General features: G+C 53.9%; 1 protein-coding gene across 1 annotated transcript in view; it reads left to right on the forward strand.

Moving 5' to 3' along the window:
- MDGA1 (MAM domain containing glycosylphosphatidylinositol anchor 1) overlaps window positions 1–2,591 on the forward strand; it is a 54,908-nt gene extending 52,317 nt beyond the window's left edge. Inside the window, exons 15-17 of the mRNA XM_019753939.2 lie at window positions 1,095–1,225; window positions 1,428–1,536; window positions 2,239–2,591. Coding sequence (XP_019609498.1) covers window positions 1,095–1,225; window positions 1,428–1,536; window positions 2,239–2,330 — 332 coding nt within the window. The 3' untranslated portion in view covers window positions 2,331–2,591. The remainder of the gene's footprint in view (window positions 1–1,094; window positions 1,226–1,427; window positions 1,537–2,238) is intronic.
- Window positions 2,592–14,528: the final 11,937 nt, after the last annotated feature.

Raw genomic sequence — 14,528 nt, forward strand, 5'->3', positions numbered from 1 at the left:
GTTATTTCTTGCTGTCCTGGTCCCTCTTCTCCCCTCCTTTTCCACCCTACCTGGCAGCTCTGGGCACCAGCTGTCCCCAGACCTCCTGTTTTGCCTGCTCTTCTTGGTTGAAGCCAACTCCTTTGATCTCAGGCAGGTAACATTTGGTGGCTCTCCCCCATAGGGGGTCTGTCTATCTGGTGTCACAGATGGTGTGACTTTGTCTGTGGGCAGCGCCATGGAAATGCCAGCCTCTAGGTGCCACCTAAGTTGATTCCTCTTCCCTCCGAGCCAGGCGTTTCATGTCACTGGGGGCTCGAGGTGGGCCAGGAGAGCCAGGGAGGGGGCATGACATTGCCTGGATGTTCTTAGCCAAGCCATGACCCCCTCCCTCTCCTCCCGTGCCCCTTAGCACCTCCAAAACTCCTGGCCCTGTGACTGTGGGCAGATGGGCTCAGCACCCACAGACTAATGCCTCCCAAATTTCACTTGAGCTATTTTTACCCTGGTTATGTCACACATATGCTAATATCTTTCTTTAAATCAACTCATTCTTTTTTTCCTAGCTTTGTCCTAAGCATTAATATTAGTTAGATCGTGGTTTTGAAGGGCTAGCTTTATTCATCTCTTAAAACATACATATAAATATTAAAATTTTTTCAGTCCATTTCTGTACCTCCAGAATTCACCTCCTATGTCATGTACTGCCAGGGGTGTGCTTGTGTGTTTTGGAATCCTCCTGTGTGCTCAGACATAAGCCCCTGCTACACTCCCCTGTCTAGAGGGGAGAGGGCAGTGTGTGTGTGTGTGTGTGTGTGTGTGTGTGTGCTGGCAGTGGGGGCTTAGCTGATCAGGAGGGAAGGAAAAAAATAAAAGAAAATTTGCAAATTGTCCTGATGAACTGAAGGCCTGCTGCTGTCTCTCTCTTTCCCGTGTCACCCCCCCAATCCCCCTGAGATAATGGGACATTGAACCAGTCTGTGATGGGGAGAAAGTCCCATCCAGCAGGAACAGTGCTGTGGGCAGGGGTGAGAGAGGAGGGCTTGGTGAATGGGGAAGGGCCAGGATGCTCTTATACAGATCTCACTGCCCCCTTCTCTTCACACCCACTGCAGGCTCCCTCAACCTCCTGGTGCGGTCCCGGAGCAAGGGGGCTCTGGATACGCACGCCTGGTCCCTCAGTGGCAATAAGGGCAACGTGTGGCAGCAGGCCCATGTGCCCATCAACCCCAGTGGGCCTTTCCAGGTGAGTCTGCCAGGCCCAGAGGCTCCTCACAGGCTCTCCCAGCCCTCAGGCAGTTGCTCTGGCCACGAAGCACTTCAGAAGGAGGAAAGCAGGCGGAATGGGGGTAGGGATGGGGGGCTCCCTGGTACACCGAAGGGAAGGATGGGGGTCTGTCCAGCAGAACCGCCCTAATCCCTGCTTCCTGCTCTCTGATCCCACCCAGATTATTTTCGAGGGGGTTCGAGGCTCAGGCTACCTGGGGGATATCGCCATAGACGATGTCACACTGAAGAAGGGAGAATGTCCTCGGAAGCAGATGGATCCCAATAAAGGTGAGGACAAGAAGCGGCAAATCTGTGGAGGGTTTTTTGGGTGGGCACCTGTGTCGGGAAGGAGGGTGTCTGAATGGGGGTTCAGGCTGTTGGCTGATGGGCTGCACGTGATGACTGTGTGAACACTTGGGGCCCAGCCTGGCTCAGGACAATGAGAAGACCAGACCCTGCCTCCGTGAGCTTGCTAAGCTATTGACGTACCGGAATGCCTGTGTCTGGGTCCGTCTCTGTGTGGGTCCAGGTGTGACTTTTGCCCCCCACCTGGGGGCCAGGTGTTTGCCATAATAACAGCTCAAGTTTACTGAGTGATTACTGTGTACCAGGCAAGATACAAAAAGCCGTATATGTATGCATGAACTCATTCAGTCCTCACGGCAGTGCTCTGGGGTAGCTCTTACTTTCAGACTCATTTTACAGATGAGGAAACAGGCCCACTGAGGTCAAATGAATTGCTCCGTGTCTTAGTGAGCCACAGAGCCAGGATTTGGACCCTGGCAGGCTGAGTTAGCTCCCACACCACACCACCTCACATCTATGCTGAGTGTGCTGTGTGCATTGAAGGCAGCATCCACCACCTTCAGGCCCCCAGAGAGAGGGCCGGAGTAACGGGCCCTACCGCAGCCTGCCTGACTGCGTGCCGCTCCCTGGCCCTGCCCAGCTGACCTTAGCCCTGGCCTGTCTCCCCTCTCTCTCCCATCACAGTGGTGGTGATGCCCGGCAGTGGAGCCCCCCGCCAGCCCCACCCGCAGCTCTGGGGGCCCATGGCCATCTTCCTCTTGGCGTTGCAGAGATGATGAGAGCTGCGTGGCCCCCACCCCGCCCCCGGCACACCAAAGTGTCTGCATCGTACCAAAGACTGACCCCCGCCAGCCGGGGCGCCTGGGGCAGGGCCAGCCCACCAGGGAGGGGGCCTGCGTTGGCTGCGAGGATGAGCAGTGAATAAGGACAGAGACCTGGCCGCTGAGGCCCTGCAGACGGTCGTTCCACACACGCACACACTCACACACCCACACTCACACACACACAGATATATTAAAGCACAAGTTTCTATCTGACCTGCCAGCACCTTCTTTACTGCAGAGACGGGACTCACAGGAATGGTGTCTGCCTCCAGAGACCTCCGTGCCGAGCTGGCCTTGTCCTGGCTGCACCTGTGGGGTGTTTCTGCCCTTCCCCCATCCCTAACTTAAGGCTGAGCTCCTGCCTACCCTGTGGCTTTACCAGAAGGGGAGCAGAAATGGGGGCCCTGCTCTTGGCCGGACTCTGGGACTCCCTGGGATGGGGGAGGCCAGTGTCAGAAGGGGCCAAGCGGGACTTTGTAAGCAACTTTGTTCCCAAGGCCATTCTGTTCCCAGGACAAGGGCTGAAAGGTGGAGACCGCAGGCCACCCAGATCCCCTGACCTGTTCCTGGGATGTCATATTCCCCCCTCACTGTGCCCCCTTTGAAGGGACCCAGCTCGGGGTCTTGAGCCCTGAAGATTGACACCTGCGCCTCCCACCCCTGTACCCCTTCCTGAAGCAGCTGGATTCCTGAGAGCGTGGTCCCCACACTAACAGGCTGGCCTAACCTCAGCCCCCAGCAGCCCCTCTGAGGAGCCAGGGGAGTGAGTGGGAGCCAGGCCATTTTCTGGAGTGAGGCTTGACTCTGAAAGGGGCAGAGGAAAAGGCCTGCTTTCACAATTTTGTGCTCCCATATAGAACACAACTCAGGAGTAGAGTGGAAACTCCATTTCTTATATACTTGGCATGAGAGGGCACCCTGGATGAGAGGGTATGTGTAGGGAGGCTGCCCCTGCCCTCCTCCACTGCGAAGCACCTTCTGGTTGGCTGTACCCTTCCCACCCAGGGTCAGTGAAGGAGGAGGGGTTCACAGAGCTGTGGGTTGGGGGTGGGACAGTTGCTGGTCACCCTGTTCCCTGGGAGCTGAGCTCATGACCCCGGCTGTGACAGGGCTCCCTGTCCTTGGGTCCTGGGTCGGGAGCCGGAGATAGGTATGACAGGATCTAGACTTCTCAACATCACCCCTGAGCCCCCACCCAGCCATCCATGAGAGAGAAGAGGCCCCTTCCAGGATGAGTCTTCATACATGTGTGCGTGTGGCTGCGTGTGTGCATGTGTGTATGTATGTCTGTGGGCCCATTTGTGTCTAGCACTCTGGGTACATCTCTGGGCACGTGTGTGCAACTGTGAGCCTGCGTGTGCAGTGATACATACGTACCCCGTCTCTATGAGTGCCTGTGTATGTCAGCATGCATGTCCATCTTCACGAGTGACAGGAATGCTTGTGGGATGCTGGCCAAATATGCCACTTCCAGCCCTATTGTGTAGTCTGAATTTCTACCTTTCATCCTGTATGGATGACAAAGAGCTATAGATGACCCTGTTGGAATGCAACAACCTTTGGAAAGGCGTGTCACAGGGCTTCTCCTGGCATTCGGTGGAGACAGCTGCAGAGAAGAGACAGCACTGCAATGCCAGGAGGCAGGCAGAGAACCAAAGCAAACGCTGCCCATCTCACCGTTCTGCCAGGCTTGTGTTACCATCATCACCAACAGCTGGTGGGTGGCCAGGCCAAGGCTGGAGCAGGGCCTCCTGATACCCAACCAACCCGGCTGCCTTCCTGGCCCAGCCAAGGCCGCTGTCCGAAATGAATAGCCACAGGTTCCCAGAACATGCTTCCAATGCGCCTGCTGGGTATTATTCCTTAATTGTCCCATCTGTGCAGAGTCTGTTGCCCCAACTAGACTGTGAGCTCCTCCTAGCCTCCCAACCCTCTCCCACCCCTCCCAACCTCGTGCCTGGCACAAGTGGGCCTATTCTGGAATTCACTCAGCAGGCTTTGCCCAGTGGGATGGGATATGTAAATCAGTGCTCCCAGCCCTGGCTGCAGGATAGAACCACCAAAGAGTCTTCGAGAAATCACTGATGCTTGGGTCCCACCCCCGAGGTTCTGATTTAATTGGACTGGCATGCAGCCCAGCATCAGAAATGTTTCAGAGCTCCTCAGGAGAACCCAAGAGTGGGAACCACTGGCCTGTTTCCTGCCAGGTGCTTCCTCTGTGCCCTCACTGGGGTGGGGCTGGAGACCCAGAGATGAAGAGCCCCGAGCAGTCCCTCTTTGGGCTCCCTGGCACCCTAGGCCTATGTCCCTCAATGGCTTTTGAATACACCTGTCTGCTGCGTTGGCTGCTCCAATATGGGGACCCTGTCTCCTCTGCTCACCTCCATATCCATAGAATCTGGTGCACAAAAGGTGTTCGGCATATGTCAGCTGAGCTGAATCGCACGTGTGCGGCCCCTGAGTTTCTGGTCTGGAGAGATGGGACCTGGTGACATGGACAGAGAATGCAAAGCGAGGGAGTGATGGAACACGGCTGGAGGGAGGTTGCAATGAGGCAGGAACAACCCCCTACTTCAGGGTGGCTGGACCTGGGCTCACACTACATGCCTGAGGGAGACGCTGCGGTCCCTGGTCCTCGTGCGTGGATGGTGAGGTGGGCACGTATGTGTCCGTGCGCTCGCAGGACTGCAGGGGGTGTGGCTGTCAGTGTGTGCTAGCACTAACGTGTGATGTGAGCACCGATGGCGTGCCAGGCTGTGTATGTGTGTGTATCCCTGGGTAACATGTGGGTGTGTGTTTGTGTGTCTGTGTGTGCCCGTGAGTCAGCACCTCTGTATCAGTGTCACCTGTGCTGTGTGTGTCTTGTGTGCCTGTGGATGTCAACGTCTGTGTGTTAGTACATGGCCCATGAAGACCCACAGCCCAGGGGAGACCAGGCTGGCTGGATCCAGTACATCTCCCCAGTGGCGGTCTCAGCTCTGGTCACGGGGGCTGAGGCATTTTGTGGCCTTAAAACTGAGAGTCCAGGGTCAGCTCTCAGGGTGTTAGGGTCCCTCCACCCTACCCACTCCAGGTTGGTATTTGGAGGAGAAAGGGACACAGGGGCCAGGCACTGTACAGGTAGGAGAGGGGGCATCTCAGCATGGCTCCTGTCGCTGGGGTACCAAGCTAAGCCTGCAACCCAAGGCCCCTCCTCCTGGGATCCTGCCCCCGCCTTTGCCCTCTCTGGGACAGCCCTGACACCTCTTCCCCTTCATTCTCCTTTCTGCCTGTGCTCTGTGAAAGCCCCTGGCTCAGGTTGTCCATGCTGGGCTGGGCCTCAGGTCCATGATCCTCGTGGTGCACGTGAGGAGGGTGAAGCCCAGTGCGGGGAAGGGACTGGCCCCAGTCACACAGCTAGTTAGGTGGAGCCAGCCTTGGACTCCAGGTACTGAATCCCTGGGTTGGCACACTGCTGGCCACTGCCCCTGGGCTTTCTTGCCCAGTAGCAATGAGGAGCTTGGTCAAACTGCCCAGTCTCCAGCTGCTGGTACAGATGTTACAGATGTTACTGGGCCCTGCATTGGGAGATATAATGCTCTCTGCCCCAAATTCTGGCCACAGCCCCTCCCACCCCAGGTCAGGTCTGGGTGCCACATGGAGGCCAACTCCCTCTGCCCCCATTGGCTGTAGCTGCTGCCCCTCCCCCAGGCTCTCAGAGAGAAGGGACTCTGTCCCCCTCGCCTCTGTCTTCACACAAGTCTGGGCTGGGATTGAAGGTCAGTGTGTCTTGGTGTCCTCATCCTGTTGACTTCCCCGTAAGGACCAGGAGGAGGAGGGCCTGGGGGAACAGGGACAAATCCTGATGTTTTCTTCTCCCTGGACAACTGAAGGGGGTTGGGGGGCATTTCCAGGTCTGTCCCAGGACTAGGGTGAGTGAACCTGCTTTGGAGAGTCCCTGTGGGGCCACTGGTTGAAGTTCTGGGTTCAGGGGAGCCCTTCTTGCTTTCAAAGGCAGGTAGCACAACCCTCCCTAAGTCAGTCCTATGTGTGTGCATGTGTGTGCGTGTGTGTGTGCGTGTGTGTGCGTGCGCGTGTGCATGTGTGTGTGCATGTGCATGCATATGTGTGTGTGTGTGCGTGCATGTATATGCATATGTGTGCGTGTGTGTGTGCGTGCATGCGCAGGCACATGTATGTTTATGAAGTTGTGTGTGTGCTGGGGCAGAAAGACTACTCTTCCTGGGTATCCCGTGACACTTAGAGCTGGAAGAGACCTTAGAGACCATCTAATCCAGTACCCCCACTGTACAGGTGAGAAAGCTGAGGCCCAGAGAGATGGCACATGCCCATCACCACCCCCTCTCCCTCACGTCACCTGCATTCATTTCCCAGGAGCCCTGTGAGAAATGCCCTCCTCCTGGTATCCCCCCCAACCCCACACACACCCAGCTGCTCACACAATCACTATCTTAGCCCAACTCTGCTGGCCCCTCCACCCCATTGGTCCCCAGCATCCTTCCTGCCCCAGGGTGGCCAGCTCACCAAGGCCTTTATCCCCAACCCAGGAGAAACTAGGGGACTGCTCTAGCCCTGCAGCCTCATGAACTTGGGAGAGAAGCTCCCCCGCCCATGCCTGGCCCACCCACCACCAAGGTCAAAGCACAACAGGAGACCCTCACTAACGGGTGAAAGGTACTGGGGTTGTTTTAGTCACATGACCCCGTCCTCACACGTTTGCCTTGCTGTCTGTCTCCACCTCAGCCTCCGTCCTCCCTTGTCTCTCTTTCACCCCCAAGACCCCAGATGTAACCTCTAGTTGCGGACGCGGTTGTTTCAATAAAGCTGCAGTGTTCTAGCGCTCTGGGTCAGGCTGTGCGTGTGGGTGGCACGTGGGCAGGCCAGGAGGGGGTGGGGGTGAGAGGCCGGGGGTTTCCTCTCGGGCTCCTGGGGGAATCCTTTCTTCTCTTTGGCATCTGCTATCATGGATCCTTTTCTGCTGCCCAGAGAGTGAGGACTTGCGTCCTGACCTCCAACCCAGTGAACTTGGACGTCCTCATTCATTTGTTCCTTCAACAAATGCTAGCCAAATACCACCTTCACGGAAGCTCTTGGTTAGTGGGGGAGATGGAGACGAAGCTCATACACCAGGAAATGTATTATTATGAATACAGTTAGGGCTGTGAAGGAAAACTGCTGCCGTGAAAGAAGGTAAGAGGAGGTTCTTATTGGGGTTGAGGCTTCAGGGAAGACATCTCTAAAGAAGAGACATGTGGGAGAGATCTAAAGAAGGATTGGAGTTACACTACTGGAGCAGAGGGGGTCTTCCCTCTGCAGAGGGAACAGAATATGCAAACAGAATATGAAGGGTAAAAAAAAAAATCTTAGAAGCCTTGAGGAAGGAGGGAAGGACAAGAAGAAGGACTAAAATTGGTCAACCACTCATGCCAATTTTGCCTGTTCCCTTCCTGGCACCCAGTCCCACCATTCCTCCTATATAGTTCTACTCCCCTCACAATCTGTGTTCCTGTCCTGGGCCCATAAACCCCACTCCGCACTCTATCTGGGGCTGCCTCCTTCTTCACCACTAGTTAGCTGCCCAGTGGCCCCAAAATCATATGGTGCCAACCTTTCCCCTTCCCCCAGACCTTTTAGAATCCTAGAATTTCAGAGCTGATCTCAACCATCTACCACTATGTTTTCCTTAGGAGAAATAGCTTGCTAAGGTTCTGGGGTTAGGCAGTGATAGGGAAAATCCCCCCCAGATCACAGGCATAGGTGCCATGATATAAACTACAGAGAGATCAGGCAAGTGAGAGAAAGAGTCTTTCGTGTAACTGAGTTACAGGACTCAGGTAGGTAGAGCATATAATTTCATTCTCATGTTCCAAGTGGGGAAACTGAGGCTCAGAAAGGTGACAAGATGAGGGGCTCCATGTCCCAGCTTTACCAGCTCACACCTTGGGTAACTTCTTGATGCCAAACCCGGGATTCCTCTTGTAGAGCTTGGGGCCCACCACTGCGTTGGGTTGGCTCACTGGGTACAAGGAAGAGAGACCCACTTGAGCTCATTCCAGTGCAGGAGCATGATTGTGAGGCTGCATGTAGGGAGGTGGACAGACACTCTCAGAAATCCAAGCACAGGAGGTGTAACAGGGATGGGTTTCTGGAACAATATGGGTATTGTGGATTCAAGGTAACTTTCGGAGTTTATGGTTCCTCACATGTGGCAGAGAAAAGATGGCCGAAAATTCTTTGTTATTCCTCCCATAGAGAGGGAAGTCTAATTCCCTTTCCCTTGAACCTGGATTGGTCATAGTGACTTGTTTGGCCAACAGAATGTGACCTTCTGTGTTGAAGATGGCCTTGCAGTGTCAGCTCAGGCCTCTGAGAACATTCTCTCTGGGAGCCCTGAACCACCACCATGTTGCATGTCCAACTGCCCTAAGACTGACACGCTGTACAGGCCACAGGAGGGGCTCCAGTCGACTGTCCCAGCTGAGCCCAGCCTTCCAGCCATCTCCCTCAAAGCACCAGACATGGGAGTCAATCCTCTTGGATCATCCAGACCAGCCCATCCACCAGCTGAATACCTCTGTTGATGCCGCATGGAACAGAAGAATCTCCAAGCCAAGCTCTGCCCAAATTCCTGACCCACAAAGTCATGGGGTATAATAAAAATAATTGTTTTAAGTCCCTGAGGTTGGAGGACTTAATAGATGACCTCCCAGGCATGATTCAGCCACTTTCTAGCACCCGCTTCTTTTTGCCCACTCAGTCCCTCTCCTGACGCATGGTATTTGCTCCTTCATGACTTCAGCTTTCCAGGCATCATGACCTCTCCAGCTGCAACTTCCCCTCACCACCTTCCAGGGGCAGTTTCTAGCATTTGCTGACTCAGCCTCTCTAAAGGAAGGACCCATTGGACTGGCCCACCATTTTGTCCCAGTCATACATATATCAGTGGCAACCTGTTGATTGGCTACGCTTGGGTCAGGTGTCACCTCGATCCAATCAGCTGGATAGGAGGAAGGGGTCATGGATATAAAACATAGCTGCCTGGAAACTGTTGCTTCTAGAAAGGTTGCAGGTGGGCTCACTTCAGAGGGGCAGGGGATTGGCAGGCACCATAGACGTACCTCTCTGGCTCCTCCCTCTTTCCCTCTCCTCTGTGACCACCTATTTTCAGGAGCACAGTCGTTCAGTATGTGCACCATGAAAATGACCCTGTCCTAGGGCAGGTCCCAATGCAAACCTTACAGGTAGATCAGGTAAATGATAAGAACAGAGTCTTGTGTTACTCACTTACAATGACTCAGATATTTTTATTTTCATGTTTACTGATGAGGAAACTGGTGCTCAGAAAGGAACAGTGGTTACAAGGCTCATTAAATCAGAAAGGGGAAGAACCTGGAGGCAAATGCACATGTTTGACTTCTGTCTGGTGCTGTGTTCTTTCAGCCAGATCGCTTCCTCTCCTTCCTCCCCTTCGGGAGCATTCTGGTTTTCTCACCAGCTTATCCCTAGGGGCTGGGAGAAATAGGGCCCTTTCCTGTGTGGCCCATCCCCTTCGGATGGAAATTGTCCCTGGTCCTGATTTTCTATTTCTAGCTGCCTGACCTTTTTGCATATGTCCTTTGTGGAAAATGACTATAACACCTTTTCAGAAAGAGGCTGGGTATAAATAAATCCAAGAAAAAAAGTCGAAACTCTTCTCCTTAAGGTCACGCTGACCGAGTGGAGGCGTGCCTCCATAATGCTTCTTGAACCCCTGACTCCCTAATTTATCTTTCCTGGGCATGCCGCCCCATCAGGGCCCAGTGTGTCCCCTTGCTCTGAGGTCAACTTGGCAGCCCCCGTGAATGCAAATCCTCCCACAGAACCCATCATCCTGTCTCTTTAGCAGTTTTTGTCTTTAAAAATGTTCTGAGCTTCCCATTTCTCTCAGGCCCCATGAGGCCAGCCAAAGCTCAGCTGAGGGGACTCAACACTTTGCAGGACCTCATTCTGTCTACACGTGCTGCCCTAAGTAGAACCCCGCTCCCAGTGCCTGCATCCCCCCCAAACCACCTACCCATTCACTCTCATCTGCAAGGCGGTGAGCAGTAGAGCGAAACATGAGTGAGAGAGGCGGAGAGTGCCAAGTGTCCACACAGAGGGAGTCTCTGCTGGCATTGAGAGATGGCCATGGCATATTGTGCGGAGAGAAAGGCAGATTAGAAAAGAGCAAGCTTGTTACTATCTCATCGTTTTCTACAGAAATCTCTGTGTGTATATGTGAATGTGTGAAGTTTTTTAAGTCTAGATGAATATTCGCTGGGTTATCTGTAGTTATCGCAGTGGCGAAATTTCAGATGCTTCTGACTCACGTGTATTGTTTTTAATAACCGGGGAAAAAATCTTTTGTCTTAAGAAAAGTCAGAAGTCATCAAGGAGTAGAGATTAGAAATAAAGGTCACTTTTTGTTCTTAGCATTAGTTTTATAACTACACGTCACAGAGATTATGAAAGGGCTTTGAACTTAGGCCTTGAAATCTTTTCCTGCTGATTTATTCCTATAAAACTGCTCAGACAATTGGAAGGAGGAGAAGAATTGGGTTGCGCTGACCAGGGATGAGGAGGTGGGGCTGTCAAGCCAAGTCCTGAATAAGAGAAATCCCAAGGAGGATAATACAACTTCTAGCAAGAAACACTGGCATTGGAGGCGGACCTGGTACCGGTGCGTAAGTGAGTTGTGTGCGAGTGTGCGTGCACTTGGGAGTGTACGTATGTACCTGCTCCCTTTGGGACACCCGTGGCGTGGGCACCCCTGTGCAGCACTGGTGTCTCCCCCCCTCTGCAGACTGTGGGGCCATTTAATGAGGCCTGACTCCAGCTCAGGTGAGGGTGTGGGCAGACACAGCCAAGGTGGGAGCGGGGAGGGCTGGCCGCTGCGGCCTGGGGAGGGCCTGTGGTGGGCAAGAACCGTGGTTGGGCCCTTCCCAGACTCCTCTTCCACCCGGCAGGCAGAAAGCCCCCCTGGAAACTCTCAGGCTGTTGACTAGAAGCATCCAGGCCTCTGCTGGTCTCTGGCCCAAGACTAGGGTCAGAGAAGGGGTCCTGAGGCCATGGGAGAAGGAGAGAGGGGCTGAGGACAGAGTCTGAGCTCCGAGAGTGGAAAGACCACTGTGAGGATGGACAGGAACCCCTGGATCCAATTTCTGACTTGTGATTTTGACTAAGCCAGCGCCATCTCAGCCTCAGTTTCCCTGTATATTGGGCGAGATTTGAACTTGAATGTTCTTCCAACTCTGGGAGTCAATGAAATGAGGGATGGGGTGTTCTTAAGCAATGCAGAGGAAAGGGACCCCCACAAAAGTGTATATGGTAACCCCAGGGACATAGCCCTGTTTCTATTTGTGGGACCGAGTAGCTATCTATCTCTGTCCCCTCCTCAAATTGGGGACCCTTGTTAACCAGGCTTCGGTGGAAGCTAGTCAACCTGTCCCCCCTCCACACCACGATCCTTTAACTGGCCCTTCCCCTGCCAGAAGGCAAGTAGGTGGCAGAAAAGGCAAGATGGCGTCTTGGCGGGGTGCCTGGTGGGGTGAGGGCACGGAGTGGGACTGCGGCGGCTGAACCAGGAGGGTGAGGGGGCTGCGGGCTTCAGGCTCTGGGCTCCATGCCCAGGGGCGGGCAGCCTGCTGTGCACCAGTGGCGCCAGCCCTGGGGATATGAGCAGACCCGCAGAGGTCTGGCTGAATCTTGAGGCAGAGGGAACTTGGCAGGATGGGGTGAATGTCAGATCTGGAGGCAGAGCCAAACACAAAGGAGGAAAGGCCAACAGGCTGCAGGAAGGATGGCTGTAGGGTCGAGGGAGCTTGCAGATAGACTTGGGTGGGTGGTGGCAGCTACTAGGATGGTGGGCAGGGGGTGGGAGAGAAGTGCTGCCATCCATGGCTCCCCCCAGGCATCAGAAGAGCCCTGTCCAATCTGGCCCTTCTCTCCTGGTGGAAGGGGTGGCACAGGAAATCCAGAAGGTACCCGATGATCATCAGCCAGCGCTGGACACCCTGGAGTTCCTGGAGTGAGGGTGGAGGTGGGAGGAGGCGGGTGCTATACTGGGTTTTAGAGATGTTCTTTACCTCCTTCACACTGGGTCCATAGGTAGGGACAACTTGGAGCGCAGTGAGGGTGGGAAGTGCCCATTTCCCCACCTCCTAAGATGGAATATGAGGCTCTTTTCTTTGTCTAAAATTTGAGAAGCAGAGAAGGTTCTGGATGGATCAATCTCCCATTCCCCACTCCCCACAGGACACTATTCCCCTGCTGACTCTGGTGGGAGGCGTGTACAGCATCTTGGCGACTTCTAGCCTGTGGAGTGGTGACGGTAGGGGTCGGGCAGGGGTCCAGGTTTCTTCCCTCAGTCGTGAGCCCCAGCCTCTGGTGAGAGGGCCTGGCTCTGAGGAAGCGGTGCCTCCTTCCAGCCTTGACTGCACCCTGCTCCAGAGCCTGTCTGGCAGAGGGCCACACCTTTAGGAACCCCCATTCACCTCTCTTCTTCCCTCTCTCTTGCCTACTTGTCACCATGGGAACAGCCTCCAGGGTTGGCAGAGGTGCCTGTCATCTGCAGACCTGAGCAGGGCCCAGCCCATCCTGGCTGGTGAGAATTGAGTCAGTCTGGAGATGTTGCCAAGGGTTTCAACGTGGAAGGGAACCTCCGGCCACGCCCTCCAATAGCTGGCCAGAGTCCTCCCGATTTTCTCCCCTCCGCCCTGCTTGAACTGTGCCGGTGACCAGGAGAGCAGCACTTCGCAGACAGGTCATTCCCTATTGGCCAGCTACCATCCCTTCCCAACCCTCTGCATCGTGTGTGATGGTGGGGGGTAAAGCAGTGGCAGAATGGGGGTGAAGCCTCTTTTTGTACCCCAAATATTCCAGAATGGGATTGGTAAACCAAGGCTGTACCCCTTGAGTCATTTCATGGAGGTCATGAGAAATAGTGTAATGCCCAGTGGGAGGGGCAGACACTTGGGTCCCAGAGTCTGGTTCTGGTCCAGGCTCTGCCATGGAATTTCTTTTCTTCTTGTCTGGACCTCCATCTTCCACCTGCAAAATGCAAGGATTGAATGATTTCCTTAGGGCCCCAAAGCTCCGACTTCCAGTGTTCTGTTATTAGGGTAAAGGATCGGGCACAAGGAAGCATCACTAATAACCAAAATCATTTTTTGTTTGTATTTCTGGGTTAGCAGAGGATTGATTCCTGCAAAACATGTTTAATCCGAGATCTGGGACCCAGTACACTTGCCCGTCCCCTCAGGCCCTGCCAGGTTCTTAAGCTTGACTGAGCCCCATTCCCTTTTCCAGGAATGGCATCCTTTACAGGCCGGGGTGGATTTCTCTTTCTCCCCTATTGCCCTGTTTGTCACTCCCAACCAGCTTCTGGGTGCCCTCTCCAACCTGGATCCATCCAGGTGGTTCTAAGCCCGCCTCCCACACCGCCCACCCTGACCCCAGGAAATCTGACCTCCTTCTTGCCTCTAACGCCCAGGAGAATCTCCATCCCTTTCTGTCCATTGTCTGCTTCTCCCTTCCTGGATCCTGACCCTGGGAGTTCTTCCAACTACTAGGGCTGGGGAGGACATAGTTGCACTTTTACTATATAGTGTTTGTTCGTTCATTCGCTCATTCATTTATTCACCCACTTAGTCACTGTGGCAGACACTACTGTTGATTACTAATGCCACAGTCACTCCCTTCTTTTTTGCTCCCTTCCCACTATAGAGCTTGAAAAATGGAAGCACTCATTTCTCAGCTTCCTTTGCAGCTAAATCTGGTCCATGTGACACAGTGATGACCAATAAGATATGAGGAAGTCTGCTGGGGGCTTTTGGGAAAGTTTTTACTCTCTGGAAAGAAGGAGGATAATTCTATCTTACTGCCCTGGCCCTCACCCTGCTTCCTTCCTATGGGCATGGTTGTGTGAGGTCATGATGTCTGGAACGATGGCAGCCATCTTGTGACCATGAGGCACCGAGCCCAAGAATAAAAACCAATACTCTGAAGATGGTGAAGCAAAAAGGTGGAATGAGCTTGAGGTCCTGAGCTGTTGAATCAGCCCTGAGACAAACCCCTCCACATTTGTCATTAAGTCAATAAATATTGTAACAGTTAAAGCTTTATAAATGAGGT

The sequence above is a fragment of the Rhinolophus sinicus genome, linkage group LG05, assembly GCF_036562045.2.
Source record: "Rhinolophus sinicus isolate RSC01 linkage group LG05, ASM3656204v1, whole genome shotgun sequence".
Taxonomy (NCBI): domain Eukaryota; kingdom Metazoa; phylum Chordata; class Mammalia; order Chiroptera; family Rhinolophidae; genus Rhinolophus; species Rhinolophus sinicus.